The following is a 17671-nucleotide window of genomic DNA, read 5'->3' on the forward strand; positions in this document are numbered from 1 at the left end:
ATTCGTTCCGATCATCTCTACTAGGTATAGTCCACACTTTACATTTTATAGTTTAGGTGTTGGTTCTTAATTTATTAAAATTTTACACATAAATTCGAAAGTGGATCTTTTTGTACACATAAATTTAAAAGTGTACTTTTGTGCAATTTGTTTTGAAAGAGGGGGGTGATTTTGAACATTATAGGATTTAACGAAACCAAATTTCAACGACAACTAAATTTCGTGTGTTTTATTGATTTTTTTAAAATCCCTATTAAAAATGATTTTTTGTCAAAATTGGTGTATTTACGTGCAATTATCCCATAATATTATTAAATTTCTCTTTTGAAAAAAAATATTACTATGATTTTTTTTTTGTCTTGGCTTATGCATTAAGCCAAGAAACTGAAAATAGTGCCAAATGACAAATCTCTAAATCTAAAGATGCAAACTGCACACAATTCAAATTATAGGGTGCAGATTGTTAATTACCACGATCTCCCAATTTCCCCAAAAATAATTTTCCTCATTTTCATCTCTAAATTTTGAATTTGCACTGGTTTCTTTGATCCTTCACATGTAAATTCCCTCGGCCTCGAAATCATATGCACAAATCGCAAGCCCATGATATGCATTATAGCTTCGACTGATTAATCAGCAGAATTCCTAAAATTAGGTATGGCTGCAGCATCTCAACGGTCGTTGAGTTTAGTTGTTGCATTGCAATTGGGGATTCTTTTGTTGTTCCTGTCATCAATTGCTGTCGGAGATGACGTTTCGCGAGCTTCCCCCGACGACGAATCCGCCGCCTGCGGGAACGACTTCCGATTGGTATAGTAATCTGACCTCCTTAGCAATTTTGAGGTAGTTTCACAAATTTTAATATTTTTTGGGGTCTTGATGTTCCTGAATTGTTATTAATTCAATCGGAGGTATTCCATTATTCCCACATTTATTGTGTGTGCGTGTGTGCGTGGGGTTTGGATAGTACGCAGCTGAAGAATGTCTAAGGTGCAATAATGTTGGAGGCTGATTAGACTTGAAAAACCGATAACAATGGGCAATAATCCCGGAGAAGTGACTTAGGCGTACTGTTGATTACGTCTCTGTGATTGCCGATGCAGTCGGCCTGTAATTGTTAGTGATCACTCGATGGAAACATGTTAAAAATAGGGCGCAATACGGTTCTAGTGTGAATTTATAGGTATTGAGTATTGCCAGAGAAAGGCTTAATTAGTTTTACTTAGGTGTGGTTATGATTAAGTTCGACGGTGGAGCAATATGATGTGACTAGTTGACTAGTATTATTCTGATGGAGAGTGAAATGGATTAAAATTGTTTTGAGCTAACTCAAATTTACCATTGTCTTTTCTAGCTGTGTTTTTGACTCAACTTCTAATCATGATGGTGAAAAGAAAATCATTCATTTGGACTGCCCTAATTTGTTTAATTGTTTTCCAGGTTAAGGTCAAAAGGTGGGTAGATGGTGTGGAGAAGGAGGCAATAGGTGGGCTAACTGCTGATTTTGGGTCTGTGTTGCCTGCTCATGCTAAAGAAGGCCACCGTTTCTCAGCTGTTTTTGCAGATCCTTTAAATGGATGTTCACTATCATCTTCTAATGTATTTCTCTAATCCTTTTATTTTTCTTTCATAGTATTGTTGTTAGGAGTTTGATGCACACTAAGTGCTCTATTACATATAAGAATTCAGGAAAGTCATTAGATGATTACTGGTGATCACTTCCCCTAAAAATCTCTATAGTTGGAACATTTTTTTGGCAGTTTAAGTCTGTTCATGAGTTTATTTTTTGGCCTGATGGTCCAATCCAATATAGTTTATGGTACTAGCCACAGCATTGTAAGTACTAATGTATCGGCTAAGAGATATAATAAAGAAAGAGCCAGAAATTGATTACTAATTGAAGCCACAGTGAAATTAAGGCTTGCGTAATTACCTTCTAAGAAATAAAGGGCCTGTTTCCTGTTGCTACATTGGTCTATTCTGGGATAGGTCTCAGACATCAAGTACTAGTCTGTCTTGGAATGTTCAAAGTCATGTTTCAAGCTCCTTCTGCCATAATTGGGGTTATGAGATTACTACTAGGGGCTATGTTGGTTTGGAACTTACATTGCTGGACTGCTTGTAATAGAAGATGAATGTCATGAAAATTTCTTATAAGAAAGACTAGGCAGCATTTTATACAAATGAGATGAACTTATAATTACTTGATTTAAAAGTAGTGGTGCAGGTTGGTTGCACTATTGAATTATGACTTTATTTCATAGCTTCATGAAGCAGTCTTGAGTGTGAAAGGAACACTGTTTTTCTCCATTAGGAACCCTCCAAAATGTCATCATAGTTAGTTCTTGAACCACAATGCTAAGAGTCTCTTCTGTTATCTTGCAGGTATCAGGCTCTATTGCACTGACGGTACGTGGTGATTGCATCTTTACAACTAAGGCTAAAGTCGCTCAAGCTGGGGCAGCAGCAGCATTGATAGTGATAAATGATGAGGAAGGTAGCTCTACTGCTGATACATATATCATCTAATTTTGATGTAGCTTTCCATTGCTTAATGCCTCAGATATTGGCTGAGTTTATTCCACTTGGATTGTTAACGAATGCTACTTTGCTTGAACTTCATAGGTCTTGTGCAGATGGGTTGTGGGAATGATACTACTTTAAATATCACGATTCCTGTTATTACAATATCTAAGTCAGGAGGAGAGGAACTAAAGAAATCCATGGCTAGTGGGGGAAAAGGTAATACACCTTTAAATAATTTGGTGAGGATATTTTTGAGTAGGTTTTTCAGAGAGATGTTACTTGGCTCTCTAATATGTTCTGAACCAGCCTTTCTTAAGTACCTTTATCTATTTTCTCTAACCAGTTTGCTATTATTTTAATATTTTCTGGACGTGGTATCAGTGTTTTTATGCCCGTATTTTCTTCTCCAATCCACTACTTGCATTTTAAACATTAATCAATAACTGGAAATTTAGAGTTGTAAGGAGAAACAGAGTTCAATTGGCTTGACTCTGTAGTTGACTAGTTGTTGCTAATTCTTCTGGAGTCATCCTTCTCAGACTTGAGTCACTCTAACCTTGTCCATAATGGAAGTAAACTAAGTGAATATTTCTACAATCAAAGTTGGTCGAATTGCAAATGTGGTAATGTTGCAGGTTGACCCATAATCAAGTAAAGCATACATAATTGGAATTTGGAATTATCTTATTGAAACATTGTCCTATTAACAGATGGTGGTAAAAAGAAGTCTACTGCCTAATTTTCCTAAATCCTTTTGGTGTCTATGTTTGTCATTTTCTAAAAAATTAGTCTCTTTCTTTTATAATCTCAAACTGATTGCATCTATTTATGATGAAACAGTGGAACTTCTATTATACTCCCCGGATCGGCCAATTTTAGACTACTCAGTGATATTCTTGTGGCTGATGGCTGTTGGGACAGTAGTTTCTGCTTCACTTTGGTCGGAAATCACTGGATCAAAGCAAAGTGATGAGCACTATAATGAATTGTCACCACAGGTTCCTTGAATTATACAACGTGCCTTTATGTTCTTGTTCATACAAATTCCTAGTGTAAAAGAGTTTCTCTATTAAAGTTCATTTATAGTTAGGTGATGATGTGAATTTCTGCTCGTTGTTCATATCTAATAGAGTTTATTTTTATTTCTATTCTTTTTTCATGTAACTTTTTCACTTTAGAAATTGGTAGTTCATTCCTTTTAAATTTGATACATGTGATGCATGCACTACTAATTGTATTTTATATCCATTTTAGGACTCTGGTTCTGCAGTAGACAAAGATGAGGAAGAGAAGGAAATTCTCCATATTAGTGCTAAAAGTGCTATAGTTTTTGTTATAACGGCGTCGACTTTTCTGCTACTGCTTTATTTCTTTATGTCATCATGGTTCATCTGGTTGCTGATCGTACTCTTTTGTATTGGAGGTATTGAGGTAAATATATATTGTTAATACTTGTCCTCCATCATCATTTCATCATCTAGATGCACATTCAGTTTGATAAAATAATCTCAATGTAATATGTTCGTCTGCTTGTGCACAAGCCACAAGGGAATGAACTCTAGTATTTCCTAATATTTTGTGTTATTAAGTGTGCAATTGGCGTGAATGCCTTTTTAGCTCATTGATTATTTTTCGTTATCAGGGAATGCACAATTGTATTGTTTCATTGGTCTTGAGGTATGATTTAGTTGTGTTTCTGAAAACAGCAATGCTGATATTTCTGTGACGACTAATTGTTTTATAGTAATCTTTTCGTATTTGCTTTGCTTTATGAGCAGCAAATTCAGGGGTAGCGAGCAGAAGAAAATGAATCTGCCACTTCTAGGGGAAGTTTCCATATTCTCTTTAGCTGTTCTGATATTCTGTGTGGGGTTTGCTGTTGCCTGGGCTGCTACCCGGAAGGAGTCCTACTCTTGGATTGGACAAGACATCCTTGTAAGCACCGCACAATAACTTGGCCTCCTTTTTTCCTTATGTGATTTAATTTGACATCATTAGTTTCATGTAAGATTAAATATACCCTGGATCTACAATGTATTGTCGATTTAAATTTCTCATCCTCTAAGAAATCTCATTTATTGAAGTTCATGGATTAAATTGCTAATGATAAAATGATACTCCCTCCGTCCACCAATTCGTGACCTAGGGGAGGAAACACGGGTTTTAAGAAAAAATGTATTGTTTATTAGTTGAGTGGAGAAAGGGACTCACAAAGTGTATTGTTTATTAGTTGAGTGGAGAAAGGGACCCACACAGTGTATTGTTTATTAGTTGAGTGGAGAAAAAGTGTTTTGTTTATTGGGACCCACCAATTAAAAAATATATAAATAGTTACTAAAAATGGATAGGACATGAATTGGTGAACGGGTCAAAAAGAAAATCAGGACACGAATTGGTGGACGGAGGGAGTACAAATTTATGCCAGTTCACACTTGTTTGCCATATATTTCTCTAACTGTGCACAAGATGGCACATGTTTTTCTGTGAACACCATGTTGCATACATACTCAGGTTCTAGGTTTACAACTATATGTCCTGAAATTTCCCCATTAATATGTTGATGTCGGTGCTTGTTATTTATTTTTTGTGGTCATGACACATTGAGACTGTCTTTCCTTGTTTGTTTGTGAGCATATGACTTCTTGACATTTTCTTTGACTTTCTGAATAATTCAATGGCCATGATTATTTTCTCCAAAGTTTTATTGATAGTTTTTGTTGATGTCAGGGTATATGTATGATGATAACTGTCTTACAATTGGCTCAATTGCCAAACATAAAGGTATGTGGATAAGCTCTATTAGAATTTATGATTTTACCATCTTTTAATTTTTATCTCATGCCAACTTTCAGGTTGCCACAGTACTTTTGTGTTGTGCATTCGTGTACGATATCTTTTGGGTTTTCCTATCTCCATTTATATTCCAGGACAGTGTTATGATCGCAGTAAGTTTATACATACCCTTCTCTCTTCTTCCCTTTCATTTTGTAAGCCTAACAGCTCTTAATACTGTCACCATCATCATCTTTTGCTTCTAGCGCTTTCACTTATTTGAAAGGTAAGCTTGTAAGATCTTCTGCTCTTTAAATGTTAACAAAGCTGAGGTGCATATGATTTCTTTACTGTAAGTAAATTACTTTCCCCGCTTTGGATCTTTTAAGTATTTTACACCATCTGCCTATACCTCAATTTATGCTGGTGCTTACTCATCACAGTTGACTTGTAGGATCTTATCAATAACTAGATTCGTGCAATATTATCGGCATTACTCTTGCATTCTTTTTAATTTAGTTGTCACGACCTTAGGTTTTTCCAATATCGTTCAGGTTGCTGAAGGTGATAAAAGCGGTGGAGAATCGATCCCCATGCTTCTGAGAGTTCCTCGAATCAATGATCCATATTATGGTTATAACATGATAGGCTTTGGGGACATTCTATTCCCTGGCTTGCTAGTTTCCTTTGCTTTTAGGTATTTTACTAATATCCCTACTTTTTTGATTGAAAGATGTAATATTACAGGAGTAATGTCGGTGTTTATTGCAGATTTGACAAAGCTAATAAGAAGGGGATCTTAAATGGATACTTCCTATGGTTGTCAATCGGTTATGGAGTTGGTGAGTATACTTGCAACATGGTCATGTATTAGTCTCCATGAATAGTACTATCTTAAATAATTCCATCTTTATTTTTCTAGCAAGATGGTCTAGTAATGAGCACACACAAACACTCACCCCCCAAATATATACGCTCATGTTTAAAATTAGTTTGTCGTCATTCCATGTTTATTGGACATATAAGTGGTAAGTTATCCTTGTAGCGAGATTACCTCAACTTTCGGTTCTCGACTATCTGCACTAGAATTTGACAATTATGGATGCATGTAATGCTGTTTCTTTGGTAATACAGTAAATCTGCATATTATGAATGATACAATAAGAAATAAAGTTCAATCTCGACTTTACGATGCATGCACTTATCAACAGTTCTTGATTACGTCCACTTCTAGCTCGGTTTCATTTGAGAAGAAAATGAGGCTAAAGCTGTAACTCATTTGCTGCAGGCCTAATTTTTACATACTTAGCGTTGTACTTGATGGACGGGCATGGCCAACCAGCTCTTCTCTACCTAGTTCCATGTACACTGGGTATGAATTCCTTCCCCTCTCTTGATTAATCTCCTTTTCATGATCCTTTCCTTTTTGTTCCACCGAATCATATGGACTCTCCACAAATCCCAGGAACTTGCGTCTTGTTGGGTTGGATAAGAGGCGAGACGAAACACCTGTGGAACTACGACACAGATGATACTGAAGAATCAAATGAACCCATTGCGCCTGGGGAAGAAGCTTAATGTACCAGACATCTCACATCTCTTACTCCACGGCCAGAGTCGACCCTAATATCCGGCCCCCTTTTTTAGGCCGTTCTTCAACTTCCACCGATGACGAATGATCCTCAAGCATTCTTCCTGGATTTGTTACATACTTAAAAATGGTGTATATCTTTTGGTAAGTCTCACAGGCTAGTCGACAACTACTTATGTTGAATTGTATACATACCTGAAATATTTCTCATGTTGATATGTTTTACATACCACATATATTTTGCATGATCTTCAGAAACAGATTGTAATCCGGTTTTGTCATATTTTAGTAGAAAGGCTTTTCTAAGTTGTGAATGGTGCTGTGACATTTGTAGATTTAAATGGACACTTTTGGGTGGTTGGAATATTATGTAATTGGAAATAATGATAGTAAATTCAGTACAACTGTTGGGGTTATTTAGATTTTTTGGGGGAATTTGGCCTCGAAAAGAAGTGTTTTTTTCCCTCGACTTATTCGTTAGTATTCGTAAATATTGAAATTTCATTTGGTTAGTTATAAAGATTACCGTTGTCGTTATCTATCTATGAAAGAAAAAGGAAACTTGATTAAATATCAATTACAATTTTTCTTTTGGAATATTGGCCTGTAAAAAGATGGAACTTTTTGCTAATTCATGAATTGTATATGGATTTTAATTTTAGTATGATATTATATAAATTTTCAATTTGTTATGGTTTTTACTCCAGAAATTTCTGAAAATATGCGGATTTTAGTTTCATGATAAAATTATATCAAATTTAAAGTTTATTTCATAAATTGACAAAAATTTTGTGTATTCACATATCAATAATCTCTCTTAAAAAAAAGAAAAAAAGAAATTGGGTATGAGGGAATTTAACTTACATTTACTTTGTAAATGTCCATTTAAGGTTGGTATTTTGTGGTGGTGCCGTGACAAAGTTGAAGCATCTAAAGACTCTCTTTTATGAGAGGTCTTGGGTTGGGTTCAATTATGAGCGAGTTGCTTATTTTGATTATATTTAGATACCTCTTGTAATTCTAATTCAAAAAGACTACTCCAGTGTGTGTTCCATTGGAGGCGAGATTTTCTCTTCTTTCACAGTTTTCATCGCGTTCAGTCAGTATTTTGTGATTATATTTAGATACCTCTTGTAATTTTAATTCAAGAAAACTACTCCAGTGTGTGTCCCATTGGAGGCGATATTTTCTCTTCTTTCACAGTTTCTAGCGCGCTTAGATTTAGATACCTTTTGCAATTCTAATTCAAAAAAAACTATTCCACTGTATGTTCTATTGGAGGCCAGATTTTCTCTTCTTTCACAGTTTCCAGCACGCTAAATCAATAAAAACAATAAAAAGAAAATTATTTTCACATTTTTATGTTATTTTTATATACTATTGTGATAGAATTTTTTTTTGAAAAATATAAAATATTTTTTCGGGCAGCTCATTTTCATTCATTTCTCTCTCCAATATTGAATGATATTATCTTTGGGTAATGAATAAAAATATACTTTTTAACATTTTCTTATCTTTCATCTATGATAAATATATAATTAAAAATAATAATATTTTCTTATTTTTTTTTTATTTATTTTTTTCAATGAAAATTTTACAATTAAAATAAACACATCGGAAGAAAAAAAAAAGAAAAGGGAACGACATAATCTTTTATTTGTTTTTGATAATTAACTGCATAAAAAATCAATTTCTAAGGAAAAAGAAATACTCCCTCCGTCCACAATTCATTGCCCCATTTGGGTGTGGGCACGGAGCTTAAGAAAGCTGAAAAAGGTGTTTTGGTGAAATATAAGGGTAGTTGACTAAAGTGATAAAGGTAGTTGACTAAAGTGATAAAGTGATAAAGTGTAGTAAATATAGAATATAAAAGTGAAAAAGGTGTTTGAAGGTGGGTCCATTAGTGGCAAAGGGTAGTAAATATAGAAAAAGTAGGAGAGTAAAAGGGTACAAAAAGCAAAACAGGACATTCAATTGTGGACACTTTTTAAAGGCCAAACAGGGCATTGAATCATGGACGGAGGGAGTAAAAATTAATTGTTGTATGAATAATATAATACACGAAGCTTTTGAAAGAGTCGATGGCGGTTCCACCGAATAAACATGCACTGAAATCGTGAAAAAGTAACTCCCAAAAATTCAGCAATTCCAATTTCCATGTCATTGAACGCTTTCAAGGAGGCGCTCAAGCCCTGCAAATCCACTATAACGCCGTCCCAATCATCTCCATCTTCTTCGCGAATTTCTCTAGGTTTTGACCCCTCAATTCCACTCAGAAAGCCCCCCAAATCCTCGCTGTCTCGCCAACTTCTCCGCCTCCACGATGCTGCCGATTTCTCGCCGCCAAACGAACTCAAAATATCGAAACCGGAGCCCAATTCGAGCGCCGGAGGCAGAAATGATAAATGCGAGGAGGAGGAGAAAGAGGCGGAAATTCGACCTAGAGCTATAAAGGTGGAGTCTTTTCGTTCGTTTGATCACAGCGGACCTTATGAGCCGCTTCTTCTGTCGCTGCCCGGTGAAATTCCCGTTGTGCAGGTGATTTCCCGAGCTCCCATTTGTTTATAATGAATATTTTCTCCACTTCTTTAAAAAAATTAATTAAAATTGGGGTATTTTTTGGTGTGAGTTGGAGTTTTTTAGGTTTCCTTTTTTTGATTTTTTTCATGCTGAATTGTGGTTTCTGTAAGAAAATTTTCAGGTACCGGCGTCGATTAATAGTCGACTTTTGGAACATCAGAGAGTAGGGGTGAAGTTTTTGTATAACTTGTACAAGAACAACCATGGAGGAATTCTTGGAGATGATATGTAAGTTAACCTCTCTTGGCCTTTAGTAATATATTTTTGTTTATATAGTTGTTTTTAATTTTATTTTTTATATATATACGTGTACAGTGTGTGTAATGTGCTTTATGGTTTGCTACAAATTATATTGTCTGAGATCTTGCTTCCTTCCTCGACGTCGTATATAAGTTGATTTGCTTCTATGTTTCGTTTCTTGGATTCCATCATGTCCCTGCAATAGGGGATTGGGGAAGACCATTCAGACAATTGCTTTCTTGGCTGCTGTGTTTGGGAAGGGTTCGGATGAATCGGATACTGTTTTAACATCTCATAATGGAAATCGAGTCGAGAAGAAGGGTCCGGTACTAATCATTTGCCCTAGTTCTGTTATCCTTAATTGGGAAAGTGAATTTTCCAAATGGTCCACATTTAGTGTTGCTGTTTACCATGGCGTGAATCGGGATTTAGTAATTGACAAACTAAAAGCAGACGACGTTGAGATTATCATTACCAGCTTCGACACGTATAGAATACAAGGAAGCATTTTGTCAGATATCCAGTGGGAGATTCTTATTGTTGACGAGGCACACCGGCTTAAGAATGAGAAGTCGAAACTGTATACAGCGTGTATGAAGATTAAGACGCTGAAGCGCTATGGTCTGACGGGAACTGTAATGCAGAACAAGATAATGGAATTGTTCAATCTATTTGACCTGGTGGTCCCCGGTGGCTTGGGAACACGGGAGCACTTTCGTGAATTTTATGATGAGCCTCTCAAGCACGGTCAGAGATCGAGTGCTCCACAACGGTTTGTTCAAATTGCTGATGAGCGGAAGCAGCATTTAGTGTCAGTGCTGCAAAAGTATATGCTCAGAAGGACGAAAGATGAAACCATAGGGCATCTCATGATGGGAAAGGAAGACAACATCGTGTTTTGTGCGATGAGTGAGTTGCAAAAACGGGTTTACCAGAGGATACTGCGGCTACCCGACATTCAGTGTCTCATCAACAAGGACTTGCCATGCAGTTGCGGCAGCCCTCTCAAGCAAGTCGAGTGTTGTCAAAGGACAGTTCCAAACGGTATCATTTGGCCCTATCTTCATAAGGAGAACCCTGAAGGTTGCGACTCATGCCCTTTTTGCCTCGTTCTCCCTTGCCTGGTGAAGCTACAGCAGGTATCTGTTTCTACTAGGCTTCGTTTATGCACTTCTGATAGTAATTTGCTCGTCTCGTGAGATGGTGACAGTGAGTGCTTTTTTTACAGATAAGTAATCATCTGGAGCTCATCAAGCCTAGCCCGAAGGATGACCATGATAAGCAAGTGAAGGATGCGGAATTCGCTTCCGCTGTATTCAGCACCGACATTGATTTAGTAGGAGGCGGTGCCACCCAGAGTGGCAGCTTCATGGGCCTCAGCGACGTTACGCACTGTGGAAAAATGAGGGCTTTGGAGAAATTAATGCATTCCTGGATTTCGATGGGTGACAAGATTCTTCTCTTCAGTTATTCAGTGAGGTTAATATTATATTTCTTTCTGCATCTTTGCTTTATAGTTCTTGAACTCGGATTTCACTGTTGTGTATATATGCAGGAGGCACACTTCTGTGCATCCGCCCTAATTAAATCCCAACTGTAATTAATAAACCCTAATCAGGGTGGATGCACCGTACTACATCTGGATGTACATAAGTTTTGCCTAATGCCTAGTAGAATAGCTAAGTTGGGGGGTGGGGTGGCGGTGGGCGAGGGGGGGAGCACTCCTATGCTGAAGTAGTCTTTCTGACCTTGCCACCAACGAATTATGTGTCTTGCAGGATGCTGGATATACTTGAAAAGTTTATTATACGGAAAGGCTATAGCTTTTCGAGACTAGATGGCTCAACTCCAACTAGTTTACGGCAGTCTCTCGTGGATGACTTCAACTCAAGTCCGAGTAAACAGGTCCCTTTTGCTCACCCAACTCTAGTTTTTGTTGTGTTTCTGCAATTTTTGCTACATATTTAGTTGGAGAAATTTTCTGAATTCAGGTGTTTCTCATATCCACTCGAGCCGGTGGGCTTGGGCTAAATCTTGTAAGTGCAAATCGGGTGGTTATTTTCGACCCGAACTGGAATCCTGCTCAAGACTTGCAGGCGCAAGATCGATCATTCCGTTATGGTCAGAAGCGGCATGTGACTGTTTTCCGTCTACTCTCTGCCGGTTCTCTTGAGGAACTCGTCTACACTAGGCAGGTGTACAAGCAGCAGCTCTCGAATATTGCTGTTGCAGGGAAGATGGAGAAGCGGTATTTTGAAGGCGTGCAGGTAACGATCTTTTCCACGTTCATCTCATCATTCTTGTTCGCTCCACTCATTTCAAATGAATTCGTTCCTGAAGGATTCGAAGGAGTTTCAAGGCGAGCTGTTCGGTATCTGCAATCTGTTCCGAGATCTTTCTGATAAGCTTTTCACCAGCAACATTGTGGGAGCCCATGACAAGCAAGGGATCTATTTCGATGATCCTCCGCAAGAAACAGCTTCTACGTCGTCGTCTGTGGAATCCGAAGCTAACAAGCCTACGGGTAGAAAAAGAACAAGAACGAGGGCAAACCCAACGCTCGATGATCTCGGTGAGTTTGCTTCCTGCCTTGATCTTTCCACACACAAAGTCAGTTTTTCGGTAAATTAACAATTAAATTTAAAGATCGAATCCGAGACCTTGGCTTCAGGCATTAACCACTTACTGTTAGACTGACACACACCACGAACAAAGTCTTGATGATGTGCAGGATCATAAAAAAAATACTTCTTCTTTGTCTTTTAGGTGCTGTATATGCTCATCGCAATGAAGACATTGTCAACCTCGGATCCCGGTTTCCGGTAAACGAAAAACAAAGCTCATCTCCGTCTCCAAAGCGAGACGAAGAGCAGCCATGCCCGCCTCCGAAGCAAGGCGGAGAATCTGGTGCTGCAACAGAAGCAGAGGTGAATTCTTCTCAAGTTTCTGATGCACCCAAGAAAAGGAAAATTGGCCATTCTAGCATTCTTGCAGTGTTAATGGGCATGGATGAAGCAGAATTAAACAAGATATTACTAGCTTAGATTTAGTAAGTGCAAAGTGTTGTTGTATCATAGTTTGCCGCTGTATATATATATGTATGTATGTATTGATGAAATGAAACACGAACTAGTTATTAAAATTGGACATGTTTGGCTATTTGAGGAATACAATTGCTCAACTTTTGAGGATTCTGTTCTCGAATTGAATTGGCAAAGAACAAATCCACAGTCTGTCACCTTCCACAAATAGAAATTTGCACAGCCACAAGAGACAATTATCAACAATTACATTTACAGGAACAAAAGTAGTTTTGCCAAAGCCATTAATACACTGCCAAAAATAAAGGAAAAAAGCTCTTTGAAAAGTCAGGTATAGCTCCACACAGAGAGCTCACAAAATTTGACATAGATTGAGATAAAATTTGAGCAAAAAAAAACAAGAAAAGAGCCCATGATCAATTACTAATTAGAGTATATATTACATAACTACAACACATTTGTTACAAGATTAGTTAAAAAAGAAGGGGGAAAATGGATATACTTGGGCATTTTTATTGAAAATCAAGGGGCCCACCGCCATTTTCCCGATGCCTAACAAGGGCAAAATATCCAAGAACAGCACAAACCGCGGCGACGAGATTCCCTTCCTTGATCAAAACCCTGACCACGAATCCGATGATCTCGGCCGTCAATTTCTTCCCCTCCACCACCAGCGTCTTCCTCGGCTTGCCGCAGAAGGTGAGCAGCACCAGCACGGTTATCCACGTCACCAGCGTGGCCGGCACCGCCACCGCGAGCGCCGCCACCATCGACAGCACGCCGAATGCCGCCCCCAGCAGCAGCGAGGCGTAGAGCGCCGCCCAATTACCCGACGGGGAGGCCGCCGCCGACTCGAATTCGTACCAGGAGAGGACGGATTTGAGGAAATTCCACGAGAGGAAGAGCAGGAGCGTGTAGACGGAGACGAAGAGGCAGACCCAGGTCCGCCGCTTGCTCATGAGCCGGAGCAGCAGCGCCGACGAATTGAAGCGCTGGTCGATCTCCGGCGGTGGGGGATCTCCGGCGGGGGATACCGCCATGGATTGATTGGTGAGTTTGGGCGATGAAAATGAATTGAATTGAGGTTTGCTTTTGGGAGGGTTTTGCAGCTGCTTTAGTTTTTTTCTTTCTCCTTTTTTGGTTTTGTTTGTTTGTTGGGTTGTTTTTGCAGCACAGCACACTTATGTACACTACTACTTTAGATTTCAGCTCTACAACGCGCTTCATCAACACACGACAAACAAATTACTTCTTCCGTCTTCAAATAAATATTTCCATCGATTTTTTTTTTTTTGAATAAATATTCTCACACTCTCCCTCCATAAAAATCATATAGTATAAGTTGTATACATAATTTTATATATATATATAGGCAGAGGTTCAAGAAAGAACTAGTACTAAATAAAATAAGAACGAAGAACTATTTTCAGTCATTCGATTTTTTTAGTGTATTAATTTTAACAGCGAATGCATTAATTTTTACAGTGGATACATTAGATTTTATGGTTCTCACGTTCTCACAAATAATGTAGTTCTCTCTATAACCACACTATTTATATATATATAAAAACTAAAGAAAATAATCCATTATAGTTGAGTAGAAAAAGAGATTCACCAAAATCGATAGGTTAAATGATTGCTTCATTCCATCTGCTAAAAATACTCCCTCCGTCCCAATAAACATGGCAACATTCTTTTCGGCACGGATATTAAGAAATTGAGTGTTATGTTTTAATTGAGTGGAGCCCATCAAAATTATTGAGTTAATTAAATGTATTCCACTATCTACTTCTCACTGCATCTTCTAGCTGCCGGCAACGGCGGCGCCGCCGCCGCCGCCGACGCCGGCGGTCGTCCCAAAAATCAATTTTCAATTTTCCTAAAAAATCAGAAAATCAATTCAATTTTACTCAATTTCCTCAATCCAATTTCCACCAAAAAACTCTCGTTGGCAGATCCGCTGGGGAAAGGGAATAACGGCGGGGCGGCGGCGATGGCAGATCCGCCACCACCGTGGCCAAATCCACGCAACTAAGCCATCAAACTCTCGTTCATCCTCAGCCTCGCCTCCACCCCTAAATCGTGCCACCCTCAGATCTAGGGCTACCGCCAAATCAGAACACACACACAGCGGCAGAATTTCAGAACACACACACACCGCCATCAGCCACCCTCACCTCCCTCGGTTTTCAGCCGCGGCGCCCAGGCTTCGAAATCGAGGGAGGCACAGACCCAGGCTTCGATTTTCAGCCGCGGCGCCCATCAAAAGCCCTAGGCCTCGAAATCGGCGGCGGAGGCACAACCCTATCGGCGGAAAAGCCCTAGCCCCAAACCAGAGCAAGCCCGCGCCGCCGACGAGGTGGGCGGCGAAGCCTTTAGAGAGGAAGTGTCTGGGAGATGGAGGCCGGTCGACGGCTGCCTCGCCGCCGGTCAACCACACCACCTCAGATCTAGGCGCCGGCGGCCATGGGGGTGGCGAGAGGGAGATAGTTGAGACGAGGGACATGGAGGTCAGAGGTGGGGCGAGAGGGAGAGAGAAGAGGCCAGGGAGAGGGAAAGGGTCAGCGGTGGTCGCGGCGAAGACCACGACGACGGCGGCCGGAGGGGCAAGAGGAGGCGGCGGCGACCATGGGGGTGGCACCCGCCGGAGAAGAAGAGAGAAGGGGGTGGGGCGCTGGGGTGGCTGTGTGCGTGTGTTAGTGTGTGTTTTGTGTGTGTGTTTTTAAATAAAGATGATTTAGATTTAATTAGAAGATAGGTTTAATTAGGTGTAGATTAGTTGACTTAATTATAGAGTTTAATTTGGTGTAATTTTTACCCAAAAAGGAAAGTAGCCAACTTTAATGGGACAACCCAAAAAGGAAATGTTGCCAACTTTAATGGGACGGAGGGAGTAATTCACTTTGATTGGATACAAATTTTAATAGTAAAATGATTGATAATTTTTATAAAGTAGAGAAAAAGTGCTTCCTTATATAAAATGATTGGTTGAGATTAAATAAATACTCCCTCCGTCCCACCCAAGATGCAACATTTTCCTTTTTGGGCCGTCCCAACCAAGATGCTACATTCTTTATTTGGCAAAAACTAACACTAATTAAATATTTTTTTATTACATTCTCTCTCCTACTTTATCACTTTTTTATTTTCTCTTTCTTACTTTATCACTAATTAAATATTTCTTATTACATTCTCTCTCATACTTTATCACTTTATTACCTCTTCTCTCCTACTTTATCACTCCTTAATATATAACTCCTTAAATCTTGTGCCCAAAAGCAATGTTGCGTCTTAAGTGGGACGGAGGGAGTATTAATTTTTATAAATAAGAATTATTTGTAAGCAAAAAAGATGAAAAAAAAATATGGTGCAATGTTCTGAAAAAAGAAAGTGATATACTTTTTACGGACCCTATAATTGACAAAAATGATATACTTTTGATAGATGGAGGTATTTTTTTTAGATATTAAATGTGAATGCGATTTAAAATATAATGAATAATTTCGCAAAAAGGTCTATAATATTTGTGGAGGAATGAAAGTAATACTCCCTCCAATCTCCATCCCACTCTAATAGGTTTACCTTTTTTGGGCACGAAAATTAAAAAACTTACTTTTTATTAAGAAAGTGGTGTGGTTCACATCAATTAAATACATTTTTTTTTACCTCAAAATAAAAATAAGTCTATTAGAGTGAGACAGAAAGAGTGTTATAGTATAAATAAATAATGATGAAGTGGACGATGAGGCGTAGTCTGTTGGTAAGACGCTTCTCCTCCAATCATAATGATGAAGTGGACGATGAGGCGTAGTCTGTTGGTAAGACGCTTCTCCTCCAATCAATAGGTTGGGGGGGTTCGAGTCACCTAAAAGACTAGAGTGTGAGTGTGTTTTTTTTTATTTGAGTGTAACAAATTAAAAAAATAAAATAAATAATGATGAAGTGTTATTCAGTTGATAGGTCGGGGATAAATTAAAGATTGTTAGTATGAGTGTGTGTGAGTTATAATTAAAAAAGAAAATATATAAATATTAATAGAATTGACTATCGAAAACAATATGACTAAGAAAATGTATAAATAGCTATCTTTCAAAAAGAAAAAAAAAATGTACAAATAGCTATAGTTTCTTTATTTTAGTTTTTTTTTTCTTTTTCTTTTCTAGAGGTGTAGTATCTCCAGTTTATTTTCAACAAACTTTGTCTGCTATGTACCCTGAAATAATATTGTAGTTGTAATAATGTATATTAAAAGTTATATGAAAATTATAAACTTAGATAAATTTGTGAGCCGAGTAGATTTGAACAACACTTCAAACTCGTTATTTTTCAATTCAAAACTGTTACTCTAACTAGGACAAATAAAAGGTGTAATTATAAAAAATAGCCGAAACCTTGAAATTCATGGTGAATTTTTAGATTGAATTAACAAAAATTATAAATATGGTTTAAATTTATCTACATTATTCAGTTTATAGTTTGAATTAAAATTTCACTCGCAAATATCATTGTTTCACTTAAATAATAATCTGATTTAAAATTAGATATTAAGGTGTTGATGTGGATACAAAAAAATTTAATGTAATGTTTTCAATTGCTAAGTCAGTTTCTGATGAGCCATATCACCCATCGGTTGAACAACGTATATAAATTTAGGTTATATTTGTAATTTTTGTAACTTCAGAATAAAAAAGTCATCATGATATCAAATAATTGAGTGTGAGTATTCAAAAAACAAAATCCTCAAACTTCAAATATATATATAAAGTCATACTCCATCCGTCTATCAAAAGTATGATACTTTTGGTGGGCACAAATTTAAAAAAAAAATGTTGGTGTTTTTTATGTAGTGGAGAAAAGGGTTCCACCAAAATTTGAAATGAGTAATTGATTGAATTAAGAATGTTTTTTTTTTGTTTTTTTT

The 17671-nt window shown here is 37.8% G+C and overlaps 3 protein-coding genes across 3 annotated transcripts; 2 read left to right on the forward strand and 1 right to left on the reverse strand.

Moving 5' to 3' along the window:
• Positions 1-373: 373 nt before the first annotated feature.
• LOC131012581 (signal peptide peptidase-like 3) lies at positions 374-7195 on the forward strand. The gene is made up of 14 exons (XM_057940564.1): positions 374-810; positions 1441-1599; positions 2386-2497; positions 2626-2742; positions 3367-3524; positions 3781-3957; positions 4169-4203; positions 4305-4461; positions 5254-5307; positions 5379-5471; positions 5853-5995; positions 6070-6140; positions 6587-6670; positions 6764-7195. Exons 1-14 carry the CDS (start codon positions 658-660, stop codon positions 6874-6876), a joined length of 1626 nt encoding a protein of 541 aa, XP_057796547.1. The 5' UTR covers positions 374-657; the 3' UTR covers positions 6877-7195.
• Positions 7196-8949: 1754 nt separating this feature from the next.
• LOC131012582 (switch 2-like) lies at positions 8950-12913 on the forward strand. Its single transcript, XM_057940565.1, has 8 exons — positions 8950-9427; positions 9591-9697; positions 9915-10848; positions 10938-11188; positions 11488-11614; positions 11701-11976; positions 12050-12281; positions 12476-12913. Exons 1-8 carry the CDS (start codon positions 9047-9049, stop codon positions 12751-12753), a joined length of 2586 nt encoding a protein of 861 aa, XP_057796548.1. The 5' UTR covers positions 8950-9046; the 3' UTR covers positions 12754-12913.
• A 219-nt stretch (positions 12914-13132) lies between these two features.
• LOC131012583 (uncharacterized) lies at positions 13133-14062 on the reverse strand. Its single transcript, XM_057940566.1, has one exon. The coding sequence runs from the start codon at positions 13788-13790 to the stop codon at positions 13263-13265; it is 528 nt and encodes a 175-aa protein (XP_057796549.1). The 5' UTR covers positions 13791-14062; the 3' UTR covers positions 13133-13262.
• Positions 14063-17671: the final 3609 nt, after the last annotated feature.

The sequence above is a fragment of the Salvia miltiorrhiza genome, chromosome 2, assembly GCF_028751815.1.
Source record: "Salvia miltiorrhiza cultivar Shanhuang (shh) chromosome 2, IMPLAD_Smil_shh, whole genome shotgun sequence".
Taxonomy (NCBI): Eukaryota; Viridiplantae; Streptophyta; class Magnoliopsida; order Lamiales; family Lamiaceae; genus Salvia; species Salvia miltiorrhiza.

Excerpts from the sequence above, each read along its gene's own strand:
- LOC131012582 (XM_057940565.1), top strand. The coding sequence starts at position 9,047 with ATGTCATTGAACGCTTTCAAGGAGGCGCTCAAGCCCTGCAAATCCACT. Across the intron at positions 11,189-11,487 it reads CTCTTCAGTTATTCAGTGAG|GATGCTGGATATACTTGAAA; the intron begins GTTAATATTATA and ends TGTGTCTTGCAG. Across the intron at positions 11,977-12,049 it reads GGTATTTTGAAGGCGTGCAG|GATTCGAAGGAGTTTCAAGG; the intron begins GTAACGATCTTT and ends TCGTTCCTGAAG.
- LOC131012583 (XM_057940566.1), bottom strand. The coding sequence starts at position 13,790 with ATGGCGGTATCCCCCGCCGGAGATCCCCCACCGCCGGAGATCGACCAG.
- LOC131012581 (XM_057940564.1), top strand. The coding sequence starts at position 658 with ATGGCTGCAGCATCTCAACGGTCGTTGAGTTTAGTTGTTGCATTGCAA. Across the intron at positions 2,498-2,625 it reads AGTGATAAATGATGAGGAAG|GTCTTGTGCAGATGGGTTGT; the intron begins GTAGCTCTACTG and ends TGAACTTCATAG. Across the intron at positions 2,743-3,366 it reads CATGGCTAGTGGGGGAAAAG|TGGAACTTCTATTATACTCC; the intron begins GTAATACACCTT and ends ATGATGAAACAG.